Here is a 25504-nt window from a genome sequence, read left to right on the forward strand (position 1 = left end):
TAAAGCAGGACTAAAGCAGGTCTAAAGCAGGACTAAAGCAGGACTAAAGCAGGACTAAAGCAGGACTAAAGCAGGACTAAAGCAGGTCTAAAGCAGGACTAAACCAGGACTAAACCAGGACTAAACTAGTGCTTTTACTGATGCAGATGATGCTGTGATTTTCTGTGTAAAGTTTACAGTTTCTCCTGTTTCATACAGTTGTGCCAATAAGTTTGGTGGATTTTTTTGGGCCGTTTCTCAAAGAATATGAACGAAAAAACACTTTTTTTCACTCATCGTCAGTGATGTTGTGAAGCCATTTATTGTGAAAAACATGTGTGGATTCATTTCAACTCACCAGAACAACATAAAATATGTCCGCAATCTGCGATTATGGGCCCTCGCCGACCGCCCTGCCTAAAGCCCCTCTTGTCTCCCTCAATCTGAATTTACGGTATTGCTGCTGCTTCTATGTTTGTTTGTTTTTTTTGATTTTTCAATAGGGTCTTAGTTTTAGGATTTTTGGAATGCGCTAACGTGCCCTCTCGGTATCTGACAAAGTTTTTGTCAGAAAAAATAAAATAAAATTGTCATTGCTGAGAACTCTGCACTTAATTTATACATTATACAGAGAAAAATGTGAACACCGCGTTCCAGATGATTATTTTTCAAAAATTAATATAGTAAAAAAAAAAAAAATCTACTGTTCCAAATTATTATGCAACTCATCGTTCCAATACATTTTAAAGCTTGTAATTAACTGAAGATGGTCATTTGTTGAATTTGCAGCATTAGGAGGTCATATTTACTGAAATCAAATCCTATTTCAATCAAAAACATCTCAATAGGTCAAGTTATATTTCACCATAGGACCTTCTTTGAGCAGCTTCAAAATTCTTAAATCCATTAAACTTGTGAGTTTTTGTAGAGTTTCTGCTTGGATTTCTTTGCAGGATGTTAGAATAACCTCCCAGAGCTGCTGTTTGGATGAAAACTGCCTCCCACCCTCAAAGATGTTTGTCTTGTTGACGCTCCAAAGGTTCTCAACAGGGTTGAAGTCAGGGGAGGAGAAACTCATGATGTGGACCCCCCACATCATGAGTTTCTCTCCTTTTATGCCCATAGCAGCCAGTGATGCAGAGGTATTCCTTACAGCAGGACATGGTGCGTTGTCATGATGAAGAGGATCTTGTTCGGGAAAACACGGCTCTTCTTTCTGTAGCATAGAAGACAGTGGTCAGTCAGAAACTCCACATATTTTTCAGAGGCCATTTTCACACCTTCAGGGATTCTAAAGGGGCCGACCAGCTCTCTCCCTATGATTCTGGCCTAAAAAATGACTCCGCCCCCTCCTTACTGACGTCACAGCCTTGTTGGGAACATCCACTCCTCCATCCATCTGACCATCCAGAAGAAGAAGAAGATCTTTATTTATATAGCGCCTTTCACAGACATAGTCACAAAGCGCTTTACATGAGACAATTGTACATTCACTCCATACTCGGTGGTGGTAAAACTACGTTTGTAGCTTCAGTTTCCCCTGGGGGAGACTGTCAGAAGCGCTTTCGCGACTGCACACGTCTGCGCCAACGGACCCTCTGACACCACCATACATTCACTCACACACATCATTCATCCTGGCCTATTGTACATGTTTTTAGTGGTAGGGGAAACCGGAGGAAACCTACGCAGACACGGGGAGAACATGAAAACTCCACACAGAAAGGCCTGGGTCCTTCTAGCTGTGAAGCGAGAGCACTAACCGCTGCGCTGTGAACAAGCGCTCGTCATCCACTATATACCCCCATTAACACTATATACCCCCATTAACACTATATACCCCCATTAACACTATATACCCCCATTCACACTATATGCCCCCATTCATTTTCATGCAATAATAAGTATAAAGGGCAGTCACTGTTTTACACGGTGAGTTTATGTTTGACATGGGGACAGCGCTCCGTGCACTTAGGTTCACTGCGTTGCGACACAATAGGCCCTTACGCCGCAGGTCGCTCGGGCCTAATAATCTTGGTCAAACGGCAAAATAAATCTTTTCTAGTCAAATAACTCAAACTCAAATAAAAAGATTATGCTCAATTTGAGACATAAAAGGGACAGAGGGATATTGTACATCCAATTACACAATAGAGATCATTTGTCAATCAATCAAAACTTTATTTATAAAGTGCTTTTTATACAAAGTTGTAACACAAAGTGCTTTACAGATTAAAAGCAGTTCCCACCCACCCAACCACCCACTCTTCCAGACAGACAACACTGCTCACCCCACACCCTCCCCATAGACACGCACACGCACACTCTCAGCTCTCAGCTCTCAGTCATACAGGAGTTGTCCATCTTCAATGAAGGTATTCAAATCATCTTCTGTACTGGTGCTTGAAGTCCAAAGGGCTTCAAAGCCTTTTGAACGAAGCCTTTTGGACGAGAGGCGAAACGTTCGAGACTTCAACCACCAGTGCAGTTCTGTAGGTCTTCTGGTGAGAGGGTCCGTTAGGCGTGAAACAATTCAGTCATCTTCTGTGCTCTGGTTGAAATGTTGACTGTTTCACCTCTCATCCAAAAGGCTTCGTCAGTAACACTAAGCACAGCTCCGCCCACAGACCAGATCTTTATCCGATCGTTGGGCCGAGCTAAAACGTTAGTGTTACTGACGAAGCCTTTTGGATGAGAGGTGAAACATTCAACACTTCAACCAGAGCACAGAAGATGACTGAATTGTTTCACGCCTAACGGACCCTCTCACCAGAAGACCTACAGACCTGTACTGGTGGTTGAAGTCTCGAACGTTTCGCCTCTCGTCCAAAAGTCTCGTCCAAAAGGCTTCGAAGCCTTTTGGACGAGACTTTTGGATGAAACGTTCGAGACTTCAACCACCAGTACAGAAGACGATTTGAATACCTTCATTGAAGATGGACAACTACCTGTACGACTGAGAGCTTACACAGACAGCGTGGTGGCTTCTAACCTCACCGCCGTTTGGGGCCATAGGAACAGGCTGGGAGAGGCTAAATGCTAGCAACATCTCTGGTCTTTTTGTGAGACTGAGCGCACGCACAAAGACCAGACACTTAAGCATCAGCGTCTAAGCTCAGGTAAGAACAGATCTCAGTGTTCCTTTAAAAGCGGCTGTTACAAACCCTCCCTCCCTCCCCCTCTGGAGTCGTCCGTCCTTTGCGTCCCGTTCCTCTCTGTCGTGTATGAACCTCGCTGTAACTTCCTTCTGCAGAGTCTTCAAAGCCTTCTCCTCTCCCGCCAGTGCCTTCACTTCAGCCAGCCGGATGTTCTGGGTGCAGACTTCCACAGTTAACTCCTCGTGCGTCTTCTGAAGGCTCTGCTTGTCCAGCTGCAGGGAATTAACTCTTTCCTTGTAGTCACTGATTGTTTCTTGTAGAGGTATCTGCTGCTGCATTACTTTCTGTAAGTACACGATCCTCTCCCTCATGTAATCGTTTGTTGAGCTCATTGACTTCTCCTCCATTTCCAGTCTCTTGATTCTTGCTAACAGCACCTCCTTGCGTGTGACCTTTTCCTCCAGTGAAGCGATCTCTTCGTGTAAGCGTTGGTTTTCCTCTCTCGAAGCGTCCGTGGCCTCCTGCTGCTTCTGCTCATGTGTCTCATCCACCATGTTAAGCTTCAGAAGTTGTTTTTCATAACTTTGCTGTTCCTTCAGCAATTGTTTGTTTTTAGCTTCGAGCCCAGCGCTGCCCGTGATCGTTGCTGTGTAACTATCGGCTTTTGCTTTGGCCTTTCTTAATTCACGCTTTATATGAGCATTTTTTTCCTCAAGTGCGGCGTTGCTTTTCCTCAAGTCGTCATGTTCACGGGACTTCTCCTCGTGCTTCGGTAAAAACATCATGTAGTCATCACATACCTTCTCATTCTGCTTCAAACAGTTCTTCAATGCCTTGTTTTCTCCTTTCAGAACCTCTTGTTGTTCCCACAGCTCCGTGAGCCGGATCTCCATATTGACGGCCTCACTCGACTTGATGATCATCTCCGTGATATGTTCCTGCATTTGTTTGTTTTCATTCTTAACATTCTCGATGACATTTTCCGACTCTTTACACCGAACTTTGAATTCCTCTTGTTTGAGCAGGCGAGCTTTCAGCTTGGTTTCCTCAACTTCTAAAGCACTTCTACAGGCTTTCGCCGCCGCCAGGTCGTCTTGAAGTTGCTTTTCGTAAATCCTGTGCTCGTCCGACTGCCTTTCTTTGAGCTCAGTGACGTGTTTTTGTTGGGCGTCCCGTTCCTCTCTGTCGTGTATGAACCTCGCTGTAACTTCCTTCTGCAGAGTCTTCAAAGCCTTCTCCTCTCCCGCCAGTGCCTTCACTTCAGCCAGCCGGATGTTCTGGGTGCAGACTTCCACAGTTAACTCCTCGTGCGTCTTCTGAAGGCTCTGCTTGTCCAGCTGCAGGGAATTAACTCTTTCCTTGTAGTCACTGATTGTTTCTTGTAAAGGTATCTGCTGCTGCATTACTTTCTGTAAGTACACGATCCTCTCCCTCATGTAATCGTTTGTTGAGCTCATTGACTTCTCCTCCATTTCCAGTCTCTTGATTCTTGCTAACAGCACCTCCTTGCGTGTGACCTTTTCCTCCAGTGAAGCGATCTCTTCGTGTAAGCGTTGGTTTTCCTCTCTCGAAGCGTCCGTGGCCTCCTGCTGCTTCTGCTCATGTGTCTCATCCACCAGGTTAAGCTTCAGAAGTTGTTTTTCATAACTTTGCTGTTCCTTGAGCAATTGTTTGTTTTTAGCTTCGAGCCCAGCGCTGCCCGTGATCGTTGCTGTGTAACTATCGGCTTTGGCTTTGGCCTTTCTTAATTCACGCTTTATATGAGCATTTTTTTCCTCAAGTGCGGCGTTGCTTTTCCTCAAGTCGTCATGTTCACGGGACTTCTCTTCGTGCTTCGGTAAAAACATCATGTAGTCATCACATACCTTCTCATTCTGCTTCAAACAGTTCTTCAATGCCTTGTTTTCTCCTTTCAGAACCTCTTGTTGTTCCCACAGCTCCGTGAGCCTGATCTCCATATTGACGGCCTCACTCGATTTGATGATCATCTCCGTGATATTTTCCTGTATTTGTTTGTTTTCATTCTTAACATTCTCAATGACATTTTCCGACTCTTTGCACCGAACTTTGAATTCCTCTTGTTTGAGCAGGCGAGCTTTCAGCTTGGTTTCCTCAACTTCTAAAGCACTTCTCCAGGCTTTCGCCGCCGCGAGCTCGTCTTGAAGTTGCTTTCCGTAAATCCTGTGCTCGTCCGACTGCCTTTCTTTGAGCTCAGTGACGTGTTTTTGTTTGGCGTCGACTTCCTGACGAATGGAGTCTCTTTCCGCTTCTAAGTCGAGGCAGTCTTGGGGAAGTGCTGACTTTTTGAGCTGAATTCCTCTGCTGAGCTCGTCAGCTTCCTTGTCCAGAGCCTTGTCCTGCTCCGTGAGGACACGTATCTCTTCTGTGAGTTTGTCATGACTCTGTTCCATGACAGAGCGGTCGTCCTGTTTGAGTTTCAGGGTTTGCTTCACCTTCTGTTTAAAGCTTATGCTCAGTTGTAGCGTTTTGACTTGTGTTTCTAGATTGGCACAGTCTGCTTGTAGTTCAGGGCTTTCCTCTGTCACGACGGCCTGCTCTGATTGTTCGCTCTCCACACACCTCTGTAAAACATCTGTCTGTGGTTGGGGAGATTGGCTTGGCTCTTGAGGGCGTGTGGAGGCGTGGTCTTCGGGCGTCCTCAGTTCCCATGTGTATTCTTCTTTGAGGAACATGTCCACAGATTTGAGCCTGCGAACTCGTTCCTCTGCGTCCCCTCCCAGTTTATTCTGGATTGTTGAGAGGATGTTTCTGATCAACACGTTCTCCGTTTGGACACGAGCGTCCTCCTCACCTTCTGATCTTCCGGCCATGTTCATGTTTAAACTGTGGCAATTAAGACCGCAGAATATCTCAATGGGTTAGTATTCTTGACTAGGATGTGACAAGTCTCTATAACCGTTGTTTTTGAAGTGTCTTTGTTCGAACGACGTCTAAAACAAACCAAACGTTCGCCTCTGAGCACAGATTGACTGATGTGAGATCTGTAAAGGTTTATCTTATGTGTGTGGCTTTGAGATATAATTACAGCTGACAAGAACATGATGTCATACAATAGAACGCTGTCAGCCAATCAAATGACAGGAATCGTTTCTAAGCAACGGGCAGGTAACATGTGACCAGGCATTTTTGGAATAGGTTGCGTTCATGACATCACAACATTCTAAAGAGCCGGTGACATCATCACTGACATCATCTGGAGGCAGGAAGTGATCAAGAGAAATAAGATTAAACTAAAACTAGCGATTGTAAGTGTGAAACTACAAGTAAAACATGTGGTCCTGTTGTGGCTTAAGGTACAAGACCAAGAGGAATGACATTTGAGACGATGAAATAAGGTTTATTTGATATTTCCAAAAACAGTGAAACATTTGTTTATCGTTACCATGACAACAGCTCCAATGGAAATTGATAGGAATCTTGCTTCCTGCCTCCAGCTAAGCCCCGAATGTTTACAAACAATTAAAGGGTCTATAGATACAGACGGCGTCTCTGGAATCGCCCATATATGGTCATGTTTAAAAACAGTTAAGGGGGAAAAAAATTTGGAGAAAAATCTAAACTTTCTCTAATTATTCAAAAACTACTTTAACAAACGCTGAAATATGAACATACTATTTCTATTAGATAAAGATACAAAGACATGGAGAGGAGCAAAGTGGTTCAACAGCCCATAAATACATAAATAACGGAGAATGCTAACGTGATGCTACATGTTAGCATCGGGCTAATGCTAACAGTGAGCTAGCGCTAGCTACAACTGCCGTTTTTTCGCTTCTACTCAACAATCTGCTGTGAGAAAATATCCATATGGGCCCGATTTACACTTGACTTTATTTATATGTAATAAATAAGCTATGACAGGCGTTTAAGCTAGCTTCATGTACATTTGCTAATGTTAGCTACGACAGGCGTTCAAGTTAGCTTCAAGCTACATTATGCTAATGTTAGGCTACGACAGGCGATTTTTTTGGTTCTACTTCTACAATTTGAGGAGGAAAAACATTGTTATTTACACAAAGAAGAGGAGGAGTTATTTGTGCCTTTTTGTTTGATAAAAGACTTAAAGGACACATATCATGCAAAATTAACTTTTTTTAATGTTAAGACTCTATGTTCAGACTCTGTTGACACCTTCAAGAGTGAACTTCAGACCCATTTATTCATCCAGGCTTTTGATTTGCTACTTTTGTGCTGCTATGATTTTGTTTTGTCTTGGCCTTTTTATTTTGTGTGTAATTTCAGATGGTTTTACACAAACCGCTCGTGCGTCAGATTAACTGTTACAGCAGACGACACGTTTCACTTCAGGGTCAAAATATTACAGTTGAACATTTTTAAAAAATGGATTTAGTGTTAGAATTTTGCTTTGCAGTTTTGGGAAAAGGTAGATTAAAAAAGGAAATGCATTGAGAATTTACTTTTTTTTTTTAATTCTAATTCACAAATCTGTTGGGTTAAAATTAATGACAGTAAATTCAGGCTTTGAATTTGTGACACCCCTGGTTACAATAATTTAACTTAATGCTTGTGTTTCAACAACAGAACAGATGAAAATATAGCTGCAAGCGGCGATTATGGGCCCTCCCCGACCGCCCTGCCCAAAGCCCCTCTTGTCTCCCTCAATCTAAATTTACAGTATGGGCTCTATGCACAGTGACCCCACGTGATTTCCGCCTGGACAGTCAGCCAGACGCTGTCCTTCCTGTCCGGGATCTCTTCCCATTAAAAATGAGCAGGTCCCACAGAAATGAAGCAATAGCTTAAGATTTGGTAAAGGACAGCGAGTAAAAGTTGTGACGGAGCAGGTTAGAAAATATTACATGAGACGTAACGACTTCACTGGAGGAAACCTCCGCATTCATAACGGTGGATGTTTTTCACTTGAAGCTAATGCGGCTAACACAAAATTAAAAATAAAACAAGCACAAAGTTTTGACGAGCCTGCGCAAAAAAGAATCGTCCCGTTAGTAGTTTAAATAATATTTACTTGTCTACATGTTATATTATCATTTTTCAACACTAGCCTTTAGCTCTAAGATAAAAGCTCCGCCCCTTACGACAGCTGACGTTTCCTTTGGGGCAGGATTCACAGTGAACATGATGTTTGTAACACGTTGCTGTGACTCCATCAGTAACTCGTTGTCCTTAACCAGATCCTGAGCTTCTCTATATTTGTGTGGGAACCTGCTAATTGTGAACGTAAACGATCGGCGACAGGAAGTCCAGCGTCTGGCTGACTGTCCAGGAAGACGTCACGTGGGGAAACTGTGCATATAGCCTATTGCTGCTGCCTTTATGTTGTTTGTTTTTGAAGTTTTTTTCCCTAGGGTCTTAGTTTTAGGATTTTTGGAATGCGCTAACGTGTCCTCTCGGTATCTGACAAAGTTTTTTGTCAATGCTGAGAACTCTGCTCTTCATGTATACATTATACAGAGAAAAATGTGAACACCGCGCTCCAGATTATTATGCAAATGACATTTTTCTCTGATTTCCTAAACTGTGGTTGAAAAAATCTCCCAGTGAAAACAGTATTTTTTTCAAAAATTAATATAGTAAAAAAACTCAAAATCTACTGTTCCAAATTATTATGCAACTGGCAAGATGGTCATTTGTTGAATTTGCAGCATTAGGAGGTCACATTTACTGAAATCAAAAGCTATTTCAATCAAAAAAGTATCAACTGGTCAAGTTTTATTTTACCATAGGACCTTCTTTCAGCAGCTTGAAAATTCTTAAATCCATTAAAATTGTGAGTTTTTGGACAGTTTCTGCTTGGATTTCTTTGCAGGATGTTAGAATAGCCTCCCAGAGCTGCTGTTTGGATGAAAACTGCCTCCCACCCTCATAGATGTTTTTCTTGTTGAGGCTCCAAAGGTTCTCAATAGGGCTGAGGTCAGGGGAGGAATTTTACTGTTCCAAATTATTATGCAACTCGTCGTTTCAATACATTTTAAAGCTTGTAATTAACTGAAAATGGTCATGTGTTGAACTTGCAACAGCAGTGACTCTGCGATCTTCTCAGATAAAGCTTTTATATACGGACGGCACAAATGCGTGAGGTCTGACCCGGTTTATGGCCAAATGCTTTTTCCCTCTGAAGCTAAAGTGCCGCGGTCAGGATCAGATACATTATAGATTACAGCCATAAGCACTTCCTTTGTGAAGTATTGTTGTCTAAAAGCATAGTTCGATCACACGCCCAGGCTGTCAAATATACTTATACATAAAGTGATTTGAAACAAGTCCACATCCGATCCTTTTAAAAGCCGATGAAATACTTCTGAGTGCACATTTAGGGCAGAATTTGAGAAAAAAAAACAGATTCAATTGCATTTTTTCTCCGTATCATTGCAGTGTTAACCTTTTTCTTTGTATTTCTGAGGCACTTTGAGCTGCGTTTCTGACTCAGAGCTGCCGTCTGTTCTGTATTTAATCTCATTTTGACACCTCCAGATATTAATGTGTCTAAACCTTACAATATAGGTCGCATTACCATATTCCCCCTCTCTCTTTCTTTATAAATAAACGTGTTTTTGTGCTTGTTTGTGCTCCCTTTGCCCCAGTTCCAGCTGTCGTACTCGGACAAAGAGCTGCTGGAGCGTGACGACCGAGGGGAGTCCCAGCAGGAGATCCTCCGCCGGATCGCCAAAGAGCTGCCCATCAACACACGCACCAACTCTGGAGGTTAGACTGGGTTTAGGTCTGGTTCAGGACTGAGCTTTGCCAAGGCCTCAGGGGGCAAGAGCGGCTCCGGTGTTAGAGCAGACGCCTTGAAATCAGAATGTTTTTGTAATGTCTTTGGAATGATTTTCCTTTGAGAATTCGACCATTGAGAGTTTTTAGTCACTCTTAAAATCACACCTTTATACGCCGGGTTTTAAAGGTGCATTACGCAACTTTTTATGTGGAAAAAAATTTGATTTTAGTGACTCGGGGCGTTATGAGTGCAGCCTCTATGATCCTCCAGAATCAATTGTTTTGGGGTTTCTGGTCAGTTTCTGGTACAAAGCCCTAATAACAATTGATCCTGGAGCTTCATAAAGGCCACTGTGAGAAAGCAAAGGCCACTGAGTCACTAAAAGGACCTTTAAGGCCTTGCATAGGGCACCTTTGAGGCCCTATGTCAAACATCAAATTCTCTAATACAGGCCTGTATTCCATTAGCGGCCGGGTCTCTGACAGAGGCCGGGTTCGCGGCTGGCGGAGACAAATTAAAGCCGGTCTCTAAAACAGGCCGGGGCTTTTATTAGAAACTATAACAGTAGAAATATTCCCCATGTTAGGAATTTGTCTCATACTCGTGTAAATGAAAACTCACGTGCAGGAAGTAACAAACGGGAACCCGGGCCGAGGGGGACGCTGTGGAGGAGCTGATCCGAGCGTAACTTTGACACAGATTTAGCCACTTTTCAAACCTCCTGTGACTATTTGTGGAAACAGGGCAACAAATGTTGTGTGACCCTCCAGGGTTTTAATAAAGTCACCATCACGTCTTCAAAGCACGTCCAGCTGCTCCGTGTGCAGGTCAGCCCCACGCCTCAAAATAACTCCTCCCATCAGCGCGAGCGTCTCGTCTTCTCTCGGGTCAGTCTCATGATCGATCACAAACACAAACGCTCCGTCTAAACTCGCCTTTTACACAAGATGACAACAAATAATCCGGTCCGCGGTAAAAACGAAACAGAACCTGCAGTGACATTGATGTCAAAGCTCCGCTAACAGCAACGAAACACTTCCTGTTGTCCCGACAAAATAAAAGGCGTCAATGTTTCAGCCGCTGGGAGAGGGTTTGAAATGTTAATTAATAAATGAACCTTATATTTTAGGTGCAAATGGACACAAATCTCGTTTTTCTTCGTTTTCCTGGTCGTCCGTTTTGCTCAAATAGAAATAAAGGCCTGTCTCTTATTGTGGCCTGGTTCCAGTAAAGGCCTGGTCCTAGATGCCCTTGAGTAAATAAAGGCCCCGGCATTTACGGTTTTCTCTGTTTCCAGCGATCCGTTTCTGTGACCGGTGCCAGCTGCTGAAGCCCGATCGATGCCACCACTGTTCAGTCTGTGATAAGTACGACTCTGTACAGAACTCAACATTGTTCTGCCATATCTACACGCTGAGTGATTTACTCTGACTGTGGGTTTTTTTCTCAGATGTATCCTGAAGATGGACCACCACTGCCCCTGGTCAGTCCACACCTCACACACAGCACAGATACTTTATATTTGTATGATTAATCTTGCCTTTATCCCACAACGTTTGTCTTCCTCCACACAATGACTCCCAGCCACTCCCTACAGTATTATCTCATCAGCCTTCTTCTTCAGTCCTTGTTTGTGTTGGAAATCTTGCCTCTCCAGCAGCTTGAAGAGTCTCTCGTCAAACTAAACAAAGCCGAGAGCAAACACAGATTTTCCGCGGAGCAGATTTGAGTTCTTGCCACGACAGACTGCGAGACAGAGGGCTCTGAACAGCTCCAAATGTGGCTCTGTCTGCAGCGACGCGGACCCCCTGCTGCTGCCGGACCAATATTTACACCAGCGCAGACTTTTGTTAAGATAATGCATGATTTAGAGCCAGAGTATCTCATGAAAAACAGTCTGATTAATGAGGGTTTCACTGTAATGTCGTGGAGTCGTCCTGTTGCTGCGACAGAGCGATGCTTTTAGACATGAGAGAATGCAGTTTGATCAGGGGCGGACTGGCCATGTGTCCATTCTGGAGGAGCACAGAAGGGCCACCGGCTCTCGGGCCAGTCCGGCCTCTCAATTTTCTCCTCTTATCCCCCGCCTTAACCAAGCTTTACCTAAATCTAAAAAGCTTGAAAGAAAAGGTATCAAAATAGCGACTAGGATGAAAACGGAACAAAAACGTGCCGGAAAAGCAGCAAAAAACGGGACAAAAAAGCAACGATAAAAAGCTATGAAAAACCAACAAAAAATCCACATAAACACAACAAAAATGTGACGAAAACACAACAAAGCAATGAAGAAAAGCAACGAAAAACCAACAAAATAGCCATAATAACAAAACAAAAACACAAGACAGAGACGAATACACAACAAATACACACAAAAAGTGACCCAAAAAGTGACGAAAACACACTAAAAAAGTTTTGAAAAAGCAACAAAAAACATGACAAAAATGTGAAAAAAGTTTCAATCACTTTTGTAGGTCTTAGCTTTCAAATCAGACATCACGCTGTTGCTCTTCGGTCAAGAAGTGTCGCATTGACGCTAATTTGGGCCAGGTTGGTCACTGTCCAGGGCCCTTTTTCAGTCCCAGTCCGCCCCTGAGTTTGATCCAAGTGTGTTAAAGGTGTCGGGGTTTAACCTCTTAACCCCCACCTGCACCAAGCACATTTTCTCCAGTTCAGCTTTAGCCAAATCCATATGGTCACAGCCTATACACCAGCGTAACGCCTCGTTCGAAAGCTAAGACCTACAAAACTCATCTTTTTCCTCATATTGTCGTCACAGTTTCTTTTTTGGGGGGTTTCATGGTAAATTTTCCCACACTTTCATCGCTTTTTGTCACTCTTTTGTTGCATTTTGGGGTAACACTTTATTTTACACTACCCTTGATGCACCTAATTTATTTCATTTCATTAATTTTTTTATTTAATATGGACATAGCATTGGACGAACCAGATGCATTGTTTAAACTGTTATAGCACATTTTCAACACCTGTCCATAGGATTTAAAAATAAAACACATTATTAAACACGGTTACAACAAAACAGATTATTAAACCAGATAAGGCACATTTTCCACATGTGAACGCCTTTGGGCTGATTTGAGCCACTGTTTAAGCCTCTGGTAAAGATGGTAACGTTGGTTCCACAGTGTCGCCTCTGAAGGAGAAGTTCGACTGTCCAAAAGATTTTCTAAACTTTGGGAGCACACAATCCCCGTTAACTGAGGCTCTGGTGGAAGGTCTGAGAGCCCTGACACCACCATGAGGCCAGAGAACAGAGGTGACACACAATCGTTCAGACATTTAAAAGTCAATTTCAGTTTACTAAAATGTACAAAGTTTTCAAAAGTAAAAAGCTTGTGCTTTTGTATGATCACAATGATGCCTCTCAAAGGTTTCTTGTCAAATATCTTAATTGCCTGTTTATACAGAGAAGTGACTGGTTCCAGAGTGGACGCTGATGTTTGTGACCTGCTGTAATGCAGTATGACAAATGTGAAAAAACATTGCATGCATCTACAATAGAGCCGCGTGGGGTGATAATTCTCTTCTTATAAAACGAAAACAGTTCAATTTCTTTTTTGGGGGGAGTTTCATCACATATTTTCCCACATTTTCATCGCTTTTTGTCGCTCTTTTGTTGCATTTTGGGGCAACACTTGATACATTGTACCTAACTCAGTTCAGTGCAATGTAATGAGCTCTGTAACACTGTGCAATAAGTTGTACCTATGGGTTAGATACACAATGGAATAATATTTATTTGTGGTTTGTTGGTACATAATGTAATAAGGTATAACTCTAACCCTAATCTTAAAGGGACTATACAGAGTTTAAAAATGTTAAAACTAAGTATTTTCCTCCCCCTACATCAGGGATCTCCAACCAGTAGCTCGCCAAGCCTCTCCAGGTAGTTCGCCAAAGACTTTCTACATCTCTTCATGCTTGAGAAGTAAAATGTTCTGTTTGTTCTGAACATGCTGAACACAATCTGTGAACAGTTGGTTCAATATAGTAAAGTATAAGAACTAAACTCAAGGCACTTTCTTTGAAACACCATCTTGGCAAGTCATTCTTCTGGGTGAACTCCACATAAGCTGCATGTTTTTGAACATAAGTAGCTCTCCGATGTTCATATTGTGTCAAAGTAGCTCGTAGGGTAAAAAACTGCCTCTGAAATCCTGCACTGTCACTCAAAAAGTTGTTAATTTCGGGTCCGAATTGCCGTCATGCACGAGCTTAAAGTGCAACTAAACGGGCGTGGCAGAGCCTTTCCCCACCCACAAACACAAGTCAAAACTTGCTGAGAAAGGGGTGTCTCGGAGGCTTTGGGGGAGACGAGGGGGGTGAGTGTGTGGGCGGGGTCTGCTCTGTTGACAGTCTCAGACCAAGCCCCTAGATCTGACAGGACTGACAGACGGCTGTTACCGCTGTCACGACTGTGCGCAAGGTTGATTTTTTCGTAGGAGAGTTGGTACATTCTCATGACTTGTGATTGCTTGATGTAGCAACTAGTGATGCGCGGGTCAGGGTTTTTTTCAACCCGCGGGTCCCGCATTTGGAGCAGGTTCTAACCCGACCCAGCCCGCCCCGCAACGTTGTTCTATTTTTACAACCCGCCCCGCAACCATTAAATATTACGCGTTACAAATATGATCCGTATGAACAGCACCGGCGTGTCATTGCTCTCGCGCTGGGCAAGAGGGAGAGAGGAAGAGAGCACAGGTCAGCCTAACGCGAAGTCACAAACAGTCACACATACGGTGGAAAACAGGAGACATGAGCTCCACAAAAGTGTTCTCTGGATCACAAGCTGCAAAACGCTGCTTGTTTTATGAAAATCCAACTTATATTTACGCCAAAAACTTGCTGTAAAGACGACGGTGGAACCCGCAACCCGCGCATCACTAGTAGCAACTATCCTACGAAAAAAAAAAAAAGATCGCCTCTGGTAGACGACTCGCTCGCTGTCAGTGACTGCGAACAGAGAGAGAGCATCGCACAGTAGCTTTTCTAAGGGATTTATTCCTCTACACCACCTCAGCCGAAGTGTGAGCATCGCAGGGGCGCCATCTACTGGTTTGACTCATGAGCTCAGGCGGTGTGTGCGCGACGCGTGTCCTGGTTGCTACGTGACGGAGGCGGAGGCGTGTGTGGGCGGGGCCACAGAGGCGTGTGTGGGCGGGGCCACAGAGGCACAGAGGCAGAACTGATGACGTTTTGTGGACGCCGTGGACACACTCTCCTCCAACCGCAAAATATCAAATGTAGTTGCTGCGTGAAACCAGTAGAGGCGCTAACCCTGCGGTTTTAGACACTAAAGTGAGATTTTGAACAAGTTTGCACCAAATGTCAACATATTGACTGGGACATGTAGCTAACTCTATTCAACAACCATTTAGACTGTTTATCAGCAAAAAAAAGTGGATTTGGTGTTTAGTTACTCTTTAATATAGAAGCTGCAGTTACACATAAGACCTGAGGTGGCAGTAGTGAGTATAAAATGACTAACTTGCATCTAGCCCCTTTAATATAGAAGCTGCAGTTACGTATAAGACCTGCGGTGGCAGTTGTGAGCATAAAATGATCTATGTCTTGCATCTAGTCCTTTAAGCCCTAACCCTAAGGGTCTCGTCACCTATTACATTATGTACTTACAAAGTACTAATACAAGTTATTCCATTGTGTATGTACTAAATAGGTACATGTTATTACAGATTGTTACAGAGCACATTACATTGTTCTAAATTTACTTTGGAACAATGTAATAAGTTAGTGTAAAATAAAGTGATGCCCATTTTGGTGTATTTTTTGGGGCTTTTTTTTTTCCTTTTCATCACACATTCTTGCTACTTTTTCATTGCTTTTTCGTCTTGTTTTTGTCGCTCTTTTGTTGCATTTTCATCCTTGTTCCATCCTCAGTTCAGAAACACATTTTCTCCAGTTCGGCTTTACCCAAATCTAAAAGCTTTGTGAAAAAAAGCCTAAAAATGGCAACAAAAATGACAGAAAAACAAGGATGAAAATGCAACAAAGAAGGTCACAAAGAAGCGATGAAAGAGCGTTTAAAACACACCAGAAAAGCAACAATATTACGAGGTTCAACTGTGTAAAATATCCTCTAGTATGAGCCCATTTTTAGAATAATTTTGACTTAAAAGCTGCCGTTCTGTTTCAGGGTGAACAACTGCGTGGGTTTCTCCAATTACAAGTTCTTCATGTTGTTCCTGCTGTACTCGCTGCTCTACTGCCTCTTCGTTACTGCCACGGATCTCAAGTACTTCATCAAGTTCTGGCTGGTGAGCGTCGCCTCGTCACCTCCGCCCCGGGAAAACTTTTAACGATATAAAATGACTGATTCTGATTTGATTTGTCTCTGAAAGGCCGGAGGTAAAGCCCACTTCCGTCTCAAAGAATACTTGGTACGAACAAGTAGTGTTGACTAGATGAGTGTAGTGAGTAGCACTGTATTAACCTGGAATAGACAATACTTATTACACTGGTTGTAGTAGTAGTAGTAGTAGTAGTAGTAGTAGTAGTAGTAGTAGTAGTAGTAGTAGTAGTAGTAGTAGTAGCAGACACATTTATGAGCTTTTAACCCCCTTGCGTTTTTCGTTACTCTATCGTCAATATTTTTCACTTTTTCGTTACATTTTTGTTGAGTTTTCATTGAAAAAAAAAATCCACATTTTCTTCACATTTTTGTCACAGTTTTGTCACATTTTTTGTCACATTTTTAAAAAATTTCGTCACATTTTTTGTCACATTTTTTCACTTTTTCATCAATTTTTTGTCAATTTTTTTTCACTTTATTCGTCACATTTTTGTTGAGTTTTCATTAAAAAAATTCCACTTTTTCATCACATTTTTTTTCACTTTTGCTTCACATTTTTGTCACATTTTTCTTTCTTTTTCGTCAAATTTTTGTCAAATTTTTCTACTTTTACATCACATTTTTTCACATTTTTGTCACATTTTTTCACTTTTTTGTCACATTTTTTTTCCACTTTTTTATCAATTTTTTGTCACATTTTTTTTCACTTTTTCGTCACATTTTTGTTACATTTTTTACATTTTTCGTCACTTTTTTTGTCACATTTTTGTTTCTTTTTTGTCACATTTTTTTCATCAATTTTTTGTCAATTTCTTTTCACTTTTTCGTCACATTTTTGTTGAGTTTTAATTAAAAAAATTCCACATCTTTGTCACATTTTTGTCACATTTTTGTTTCTTTTTTTGTCACATTTTTGCCACATTTTTTCCACTTTCCATCACATTTTTAAACTTTTTTGTCACATTTTTGTTACTTTTTCGTTACATTTTTTTTCACATTTCCATCAATTATTTGTCCAATTTTTTTCACTTTTTCGTCACATTTTTGTTGAGTTTTCATTAAAAAAAATTCCACTTTTTTTTTCACATTTTTGTCACATTTTTAAATTTTTTCGTCACATTTTTGTTTCTTTTTTGTCACATTTTTTTCACTTTTTCGTCAAATGTTTGTCACTTTTTTTGCTCTGTTTTCATCATCGTTTTTATCAAATTTTTTCAAGCTTTTAGATTTGGGTAAAGCCAAACTGGAAAAAGTCTATGCGGTTAAGGCTTTGGTTAAGGTTAATGGACTTCAATAAACAAATAAATGACTGTTTTCATAACTATAACTAAAGTGTATGTACCTTCCTCTACACTATGTACAGATTCTGAATTTAACCTCTTAACCCACCGCCTTAACCGAGCACATTTTCTCCACTTCAACTTTACCCAAATCTAAAAGCTTCTTGACTGGAGCTTACAGCCTATAGGCCAGAGTTACGCCTCATTTGAAAGCTAAGACCTACAAACTGATGTAACATTCATCCTCACGTTGTTGCTTTGCTGTCGTCCATGTTTGTCTGTGAAGCCCCAGTGTGGCGCCGCCGTTATCATGGCGTTACCATGGAGATCAGCTGCGATACATCAGTTTTCTTAAATCTTTTCTATTTTTGCTTGTATTTTATTGTGTTTTTTTGTGTGTGGAAAAAAATGCAGCTAAACATCCAGCCCTCGGTGAACACGGCGCCTTGTACTTACTTCTTGCTGGGCCGTGTCCTGATGCCGTCTCTGTCTGTCCCGTCAGAACGGTCTCTCCCGGACACTTCTTTTTCACATTTTTGTCACATTTTTGTCACATTTTGGTCACATTTTTTTCACATTTTTACACATTTTTTTTCCACATTTTCATCACTTTTTTTCTTAAATTTTTCGTCACATTTTTGTTTCTTTTTCGTCATTTTTTTTCCACTTTTACATCACATTTTTTTCACTTTTTTGTCACATTTTTGTTCCTTTTTCGTCACATTTTAGTCACAATTTTGTTTCTTTTTCGTCACTTTTTTCCACTTTTTTGTCACATTTTTGTTGAGTTTTCATAAATTTTTGTCAATTTTTTTCCACTTTTTTATCTTTTTTTTCACTTTTTCATCAAATTTTTTTCATATTTTTGTCACATTTTTGTCACATTTTTTTCACATTTTTTTTTAATTTTTCGTCACATTTTTGTTTCTTTTTCGTCACATTTTTTCCACTTTTTTGTCACATTATTGGTCACATTTTTGTTCCTTTTTCGTCACATTTTATTCAATTTTTTGTTACATTTTTCGTCACATTTTTTTCCACTTTTTTGTCACATTTTTTGTCACATTTTTGTTGAGTTTTCATACATTTTTGTTAAATTTTTTCCACATTTTTTATCTTTTTTTCACTTTTTCATCAATTTTTTTTCATATTTTTGTCACATTTTCGTTTTTGTCACTTTTTTTCCACATTTTTTTCACTTTTTTTTTAGATTTGGGTAAAGCCAAACCGGAAAAAGTCTATGCGGTTAAGGTTTTGGTTAAGGTTAATGGACTTTAATAACCAAAGAAATGACTGTATTCATAACTATAACTAAAGTATATGTACCTTCCTCTACACTATGTACAGATTCTGAATTTAACCTCTTAACGCGCCGCCTTACGTACTTCTTGCTGGGCCGTGTCCTGATCCAGTCTCTGTCTGTCCCGTCAGAACGGTCTCCCGGACACTCAGGCCAAGTTCCACATCCTGTTCCTGTTCTTCTCCGCCTCCATGTTCTCCGTCAGCCTGGCCTCGCTTTTCATCTACCACTGCTGGCTCGTCTGCAACAACCGCTCCACTCTGGGTACGAGCCCCTCTTTACTAGTTGTCCAGTTCTGTGGCGACAATAGGCAGCCCTGGGGAGGCACAAAGTTAAAGGTGCATTATGCAACTTTTTGTGCAAAGAAAAAGTTGATATTTGTGCGTATTTGACCTTGCAGTGACCCAATGGTTGAGTGGTCAGCATGGGGCCTTTACTTTCCATCACAGTGGTCTCTACAACACTCCAGGATCAATTGTTTTGTAGGTTTTCTGGTAAGAGCAGTTAAAACCTTCCAAACATATGATCCTGGAGTGTCCTAGAGACCACTGTGATGGAAAGAAAAGGCGCCATGCTGACCACTCATATGGCATTTTCCCCATACAAGGTTGCATAGTGCACCTTTAAGGTAGAGTGGCATCAAGCATGACACATATTTTATGGCTTTAAGCATTTTATTATGCAAAATTGACATTTTAGAGCTCTTTACTATGTTACAATCACAATGTTCATCATAAACATCAGTCAATAAATGGTTTTGTATAGCCCAATATCACAACAGGAGTCGCCTCACAGGGCTGCACCAAACATTAAAGCAGCACTAAGTAACTTGTTTACCCTATATCCTTTTCGTAGTAATACAAGTGTGAATGGGATGATTGGAGGGTCTTTCATCTCCCCCTGGTGACACTTCCCTGCCTCCGGGTCAAAGCCACCAATACACACTAATGTTCATGAAGAAGAAGCTAACAGGCTAACGGGCAAAGCTAACTGCGGGCTAGCGCCACTTAAACTGTATTTACAGACAAGTTTGAGTGAAAAATGTATCTCCATTGTGTACAATATCCGTCTTTCCCTTTGTCTTTTCTGTCAGCGTAGTATTTACTCTCACGGACACTTAATGAGTAAAAAAACACTAAATGCTACGACACCTAGGGCCAAAGTCGCCTCCACCTTCTGAGGAGACTGAGGTCCTTCGGAGTGAGCAGGCCTCTACTCTGTGGTGGCCTCTGCTCTCCACTACGCTGCCGTGTGCTGGGCCCCGGGCCGCACAGAGCGGGACAAGAACAGACTGAACAAGCTGGTCAGGAGGGCCAGCTCCGTCCTGGGCTGCCCCCTGGACTCTGTGGAGGAGGTGAGGGACAGGAAGGTGTTAGCCAAGCTCACCTCCATCATGGACAACACCTCCCACCCACTGCACGGGACTGTAGAAGAGCTGAGCAGCTCTCTCAGTGGCAGACTGAGACACCCTCAGTGCAGGACGGAGCGCTACCGCAAAGCCTTCATCCCCACTGCTGTCAGACTGTACAATAAGACTGTGAAGTAACATGTGCAATAATCTCTAATCAGCTGCACTTTATTAACTCTGAGTGATCTTCTTGACTCCGACTGTAACAAGAGAATTTCTCCTTTGTGAGATCAATAAAGGATTATCTTATCTTACCTTGTGGCCTCTAGGGGCATGAGTTACTTAGTTCTGCTTTAAGGCAATAAAACAGAAAGTAAATAAGACAATGTAAAAGCTCAGTCAAATGAAGTATCCAGGCAAACATAAAATCCAAATAAGTGTCAGCAGGAGGTGGAGACGAGCCTCGTGGGTTAGACTCTCCAGCAAAAACTCAAAAGAGAAACCAGAAGGAAAGATCCACTCCCATGGACGGACAGAGACCCACGGCCGATGGGAGTCCTTCAGCAGACGGGTCAAGAGCGCAGAACGTCATGAATCTGGAGTTGTGCTAGTTCTGAGGTCCTACCAATCCAGGAAATGCTAAATCTGGTTTCAGCCAGTAAAACAAAACAAAAAAAACGTCACTATAATTATGATATATAATTAACACTGCTCTGGCAAACCGGCACTTCTTCAGCTTCTGTTGCCATATGACATTATTTTACCTATGATGAGTGACAGATGAATGTGTAAAAATTGAAAAGCAGCTTTGAGCGACTGGAAAAAGACAAATGTGTTGTTTCTTTGATGCAGAGGCGGTTCGAGCACCGGTGTTTCGTCACGGCACGGACAAGAACGGCTTCAGTCTGGGCTGCGGTAAAAACTTCCGGCAGGTGTTTGGAGACAAGGTCAAGTACTGGCCGGTCCCCGTGTTCTCCAGGTACGACCTCGGACTAGACCACAATAACACACGACAGCAGCTCAAATACACGTCTGAAACTGCAGGGGAAACCAGGGAGAGTCATTTATAGCACCTTCAGGTAGATTTGCTTCACAGTCTGAGCACTGTTGACCTTTAATATTCAGTCTCTTTAGATGAAACAAGCGCCGGAGCCGAGGCACAGGCAGCGAAAAGAAATGTGTGAAAATGTTCTTATGAAGACAGTGGTGGAAAAGGCCTCACTTTAACATAACATAACATTTAACCCCTTAACTCCCACCTGAACCGAGCACATTTTCTCCAGTTTGGCTTTACCCCAGTCCAAAAGCTTCTGGAAAAAGCTGTGAAAATAGCGACAAAACTGAGACGAAAACAATGATGGAAATGTGACAAAAAATGTGATGAAATTTGACGAAAAAATGACAAAAATGTGACAAAAAAATGTGACAAAAAATGACCAAAAAAATGAGAAAATTGTGACAAAAAAATGACAAAAATGTGACAAAAAATGACAAAAATGTGACAAAAAGTTTTACAAAAAATGTGATTAAAAAATGACAAAAATGTTTAAAAAAAATATGACAAAAAATGTGACAAAAAATGTGACAAAAATGTGACAAAATATGACAAAAAATGTGATTAAAAAAATGACAAAAATGTGACAAAATTTTTAAAAAAAAAGTCATTAAAAATGACAAAAATGTGATAAAAATGTGACAAAAAAAAATAAAAATAATGTGATAAAAAAATGACAAAAATATGACAAAATATGACAAAAAATTATAAAATGTGACAAAAATGAAAAAAAATGTGACAAAAATGTGACAAAAAATGACAAAAATGTGACAAAAAATTACAAAAAATGTGATTAAAAAATGACAAAAATGTGATAAAAATGTGGGGAAAAAAATGTGATAAAAAATGACAAAAATATGACAAATATGACAAAAAAAATGTGACAAAAATGAAAAAAATGTGATAAAAAATGACAAAAATGTGATAAAATATGACAAAAAAAAGAAATGTGACCAAAAAAATGACACAAATGTGATAAAAATTTGACAAAAAAGATTTAAAAATGACAAAAAATTAAAAAAAAAAAAAGTGATAAAAATGTGACAAAAAATGACAAAAACGTTGATGATGGAGAAAAAAATCTGATGACGTGAGGAAAAAGATCCTCTTGGTTCAGGCGGGAGTTAAGAGGTTAACGTAACATGGCTGGTTTCAACTCTATTTTGTAATTAGCTATAGTTTGCTGGGTTGGTTTCGCTTTTATCTTCTTCAGAAGCTTCTTCTCGTTCTTATCGTCAAGATAAAGGTGAAACCATAGACCAGGGATGTCCAGACTTTTTGCATGGAGGCCCACATATTAAAGCGTGCATTAAGAGGTTTTACTTTTGAGCAGACAAGGAATATCTATAACAGAAATAACTATTTTTAAAATTTGGCCCAATCCTTTTGAACAGAGTGAAAAACAAAAACAAAAAAAGAAATAATAATGAGCAGAACTCTGAGCAGTGTTCTTCATATGAAAGATCAGGAGACTTTTTAAAGTATATTTCAAATAAAATCCAAGTCCAAACTGAGCTACACTAAACTGTTTTGGCCCGAGTTCAAGTCGTAGGTGAATGAATAGACAAGAAAATGAATGGAGACTGTTTTATTCTAAGGGCAGCAGCAGCTTCCTCAACACAAAGCCTGGAGGTTAAAATGCCATATGTCAGGGGTAGGCAAGTTTTCTTGGCAGAGGCCGATTTTCCTTATTGTAAACAGACCGAGGGCCGAAGCCGCTGATTATTAGCCCAAAGTAAAGCACAACACCGGAAAAATGACCATCTTAAATGAGATAAATGACTTAAAATTGCGTGAATTAAAGTTCTTCTATGTTGAATTTGAACTCGGTTTGAGCTAATCTTGCCTGGCCTGCCAGACGCTCCTCCTTTCTGTTCAAAAGAAGAACCGTCTGGACAGCTCCTCGCAGCCGATCATTTCACCATTTTACCCACATCGGTCCAATCACGCACCGAGAGGCGGGACTTCATTCCCCCAAGACGCGGAAGCCGTCGCCGCTGCAACACTCGACCAAAACAACAGAGATGGCGTGCGCGGCGAGTGATGCGATGTTTTCTTCTGCTCTTTCGTTTTAAATCATTTGAAAAAAAAAAATTTAATCCCTAAAACCGGAGCAAGAAACAGATTGGTTGAGGCCGTCTGTCAATCACGCCCACCGGGAAATCGTTGAGATCACGCTTACTCCCAGACTATATGAAAAAGCATGTGGTTTGGCAGAACTAATCCAAGATACAAATGCTAGCACCAATGGAACAAGAATAAAACCCACTTGAAATCAGACAAATAATTGTTTTTCACTTCAAATGACACCAACTTATCTGACTTAAGAGAATAGCGACTACTAGAGGTTTTATCTCATCTAAGACCAGACCAAATCTACTGAAACCTTAGATTTAATCTGTTCATTCAAGTAGATTTATGTCATTCCTTCCTTAAAACGATTATTCTTTTTCCAGTGCACTTCTTTCAAATGCCAGTGTTGTACATAACATTTGACCTAATTGGGTGTATTGACAGTATTTCTACCTTTCTTTCTCCCATTTAACTCTAATAATGTTAAAAGTACTCTCTGATTTGTGTAATAATGTGTCTCAAAATCATCTTAAGGGCCAGAGGTTCTGTGCCGGGCCTGACGTTGCCTACCCCTGCCGTATGTTCTTTAGACGGAGAAGTGTCTGGTCCTGCATGTTTGCGACTTGTCTCTTAACATTAACTTGGGCGCAGCACTTTCCCTGCGAGTGTGACTGACAGAGGGGGCGATTAGCATTGATAAGCTCTTTATGTATCCGTGGGCGGGTGTCGGCTGCGAGTGCACATTTTGTCCTTGAAGTTCGTGGGCAGCGGGAAAAGTGTAGGTTTAAGCGACTTTGACAAGGCCTGTATTGTGATGGAGATGGACAAGTAGGTCAAAGCATCTCGGGATCCGCTGGGGGAAGCTGTCGGCAGCTGTGCACGGGGAAGAACAGACCGAGGAGAGACTGGCAACCCGCTCTCACATCCAATACACAGTCTGGATGTAGATATCTGAGTCTAAATAAACACAAGGAGACAAAATATAATTACTGATATCCATATTTATAACACAGGGGAGTCAAGTTTTACTTTTCAGTGTTAAAACAGCTTACCAGAGAAGAGAGAGTTTATTAGCACTATCATTATCAGGAAACAATCGAGGAATACACTGGGTCTAGAAATTGTGAAAAAAACTAAACAATAATAGGTAAAATATAACAGAAAGAGACTAAATAATGCTTGAACTGGGAACAAACACATCATTTAAATACATGTCTACAGCATAAATTAAGATATCTCTAAATGAAGTCTAAAATTGCAAATGACATCAACTAAAGTATGGGGCCAAGTGGCTCAGATGGCAGCAGGTTTGTACTTACTCATTTGAATACTTAAAGGAATAGGCCACCGTTTTTACATACTGAGATATGTTCTTACCTTAGCTTTGACGAGTTCTTTAGGACCTGTCTGGTCTTCCCCCGTGCCTTCAGTCACGTAAACACAGCGCAGACGGCGTTAGCATTTAGCCTCTCCCTCTCTCCTCTAAAGCTCCAAAACAGGTCAAGATAGAAGCTACCAAGCTCTTCCACGTTTTCCCTATTTAAATATGGTTACGTGAAGTGTTCCACTACAAAGTATAATTACACAAAATTAAACAATGTGGATTTTCTAAGCGGATAAAAGGGGGAACTATATTGTAAGGCGTAATAATACCAGGAGTAGTTTGAAATCCGGGCAGTAATCTTCACTTTTGACAAACGTGTTACCAGTGTTGCCACAGATTACTTGGAAAAAGTAGCTAAGTTACTTTACTGATGACTTGATTTTTAAAGTAACTAAGTTAGATTATAAGATGCTTTATTAGTTACATTCAGCTGTGGCCGACAACATCTCCATCGTAACAACACAGTAATGACAAACCCTTTTACCAACACTCAAGTGCATTTTAACAGTAACATCAACAAAGCTGACGCAGACTCAGAAAAGTGACGTATTTCCATCTCTCTCCCCGACCAGTGTTGCAGAGATTCAAAAAGATATGTCATTTATTTGCAAAGCAAAATGATGAAATAGTAACTCACAGTAATTTGGAAAAGCAACTTAAATCGGATTACTTTTTTGGAAATAGTAATGCTAGATTACTAGTTACTAAAAAAAGTAATCCGATTACAGTAATCCGTTCCTTGGTAATTAGTTACTGGCATCACTGCGTGTGACACAGGCTGATAAAGTGCATTAAGTTTATGTATGCAATATATGCAGCCCATGACCCACTGTGGGGGCTGAATTTCGGCCTTCGACCCAAACGGGTTCGACCCCCCTGCTCTAGGCTAAAGACTGGTTTAAAGTAGTATAATGTTGCAAATAAATGTACATTTCCTTTACA

The 25504-nt window shown here is 41.1% G+C and overlaps 1 protein-coding gene and 1 long non-coding RNA gene across 6 annotated transcripts in view; one reads left to right on the top strand and one right to left on the bottom strand.

Annotated features, from left to right (window-relative positions):
* Nucleotides 1-12034, bottom strand: part of LOC306962938 — a 162344-nt gene extending 150310 nt beyond the window's left edge. The window contains exon 1 of the long non-coding RNA XR_013792874.1: nucleotides 11993-12034. This is a non-coding gene — a long non-coding RNA (uncharacterized lncRNA). The remainder of the gene's footprint in view (nucleotides 1-11992) is intronic.
* The window catches only part of zdhhc2 (zDHHC palmitoyltransferase 2), a 57264-nt gene that overhangs the window by 26981 nt on the left and 4779 nt on the right, over nucleotides 1-25504 (top strand). For 4 of the 5 annotated variants that reach the window (XR_013792865.1, XR_013792866.1, XM_079556256.1 and 1 more), the window contains exons 4-10: nucleotides 9662-9782; nucleotides 11093-11162; nucleotides 11246-11278; nucleotides 15968-16088; nucleotides 16173-16211; nucleotides 18835-18967; nucleotides 20904-21030. Coding sequence is in view for 3 of the 5 variants with exons in the window: in XM_079556256.1 (XP_079412382.1) it covers nucleotides 9662-9782; nucleotides 11093-11162; nucleotides 11246-11278; nucleotides 15968-16088; nucleotides 16173-16211; nucleotides 18835-18967; nucleotides 20904-21030 (644 nt within the window). In the remaining 2 variants the exon portion in view is untranslated. The remainder of the gene's footprint in view (nucleotides 1-9661; nucleotides 9783-11092; nucleotides 11163-11245; nucleotides 11279-15967; nucleotides 16089-16172; nucleotides 16212-18834; nucleotides 18968-20903; nucleotides 21031-25504) is intronic. The other variant, XM_079556258.1, reaches the window with a different exon arrangement.

Source organism: Gobius niger, assembly GCF_951799975.1.
Source record: "Gobius niger genome assembly, chromosome: 5".
NCBI classification, from domain to species: Eukaryota; Metazoa; Chordata; class Actinopteri; order Gobiiformes; family Gobiidae; genus Gobius; species Gobius niger.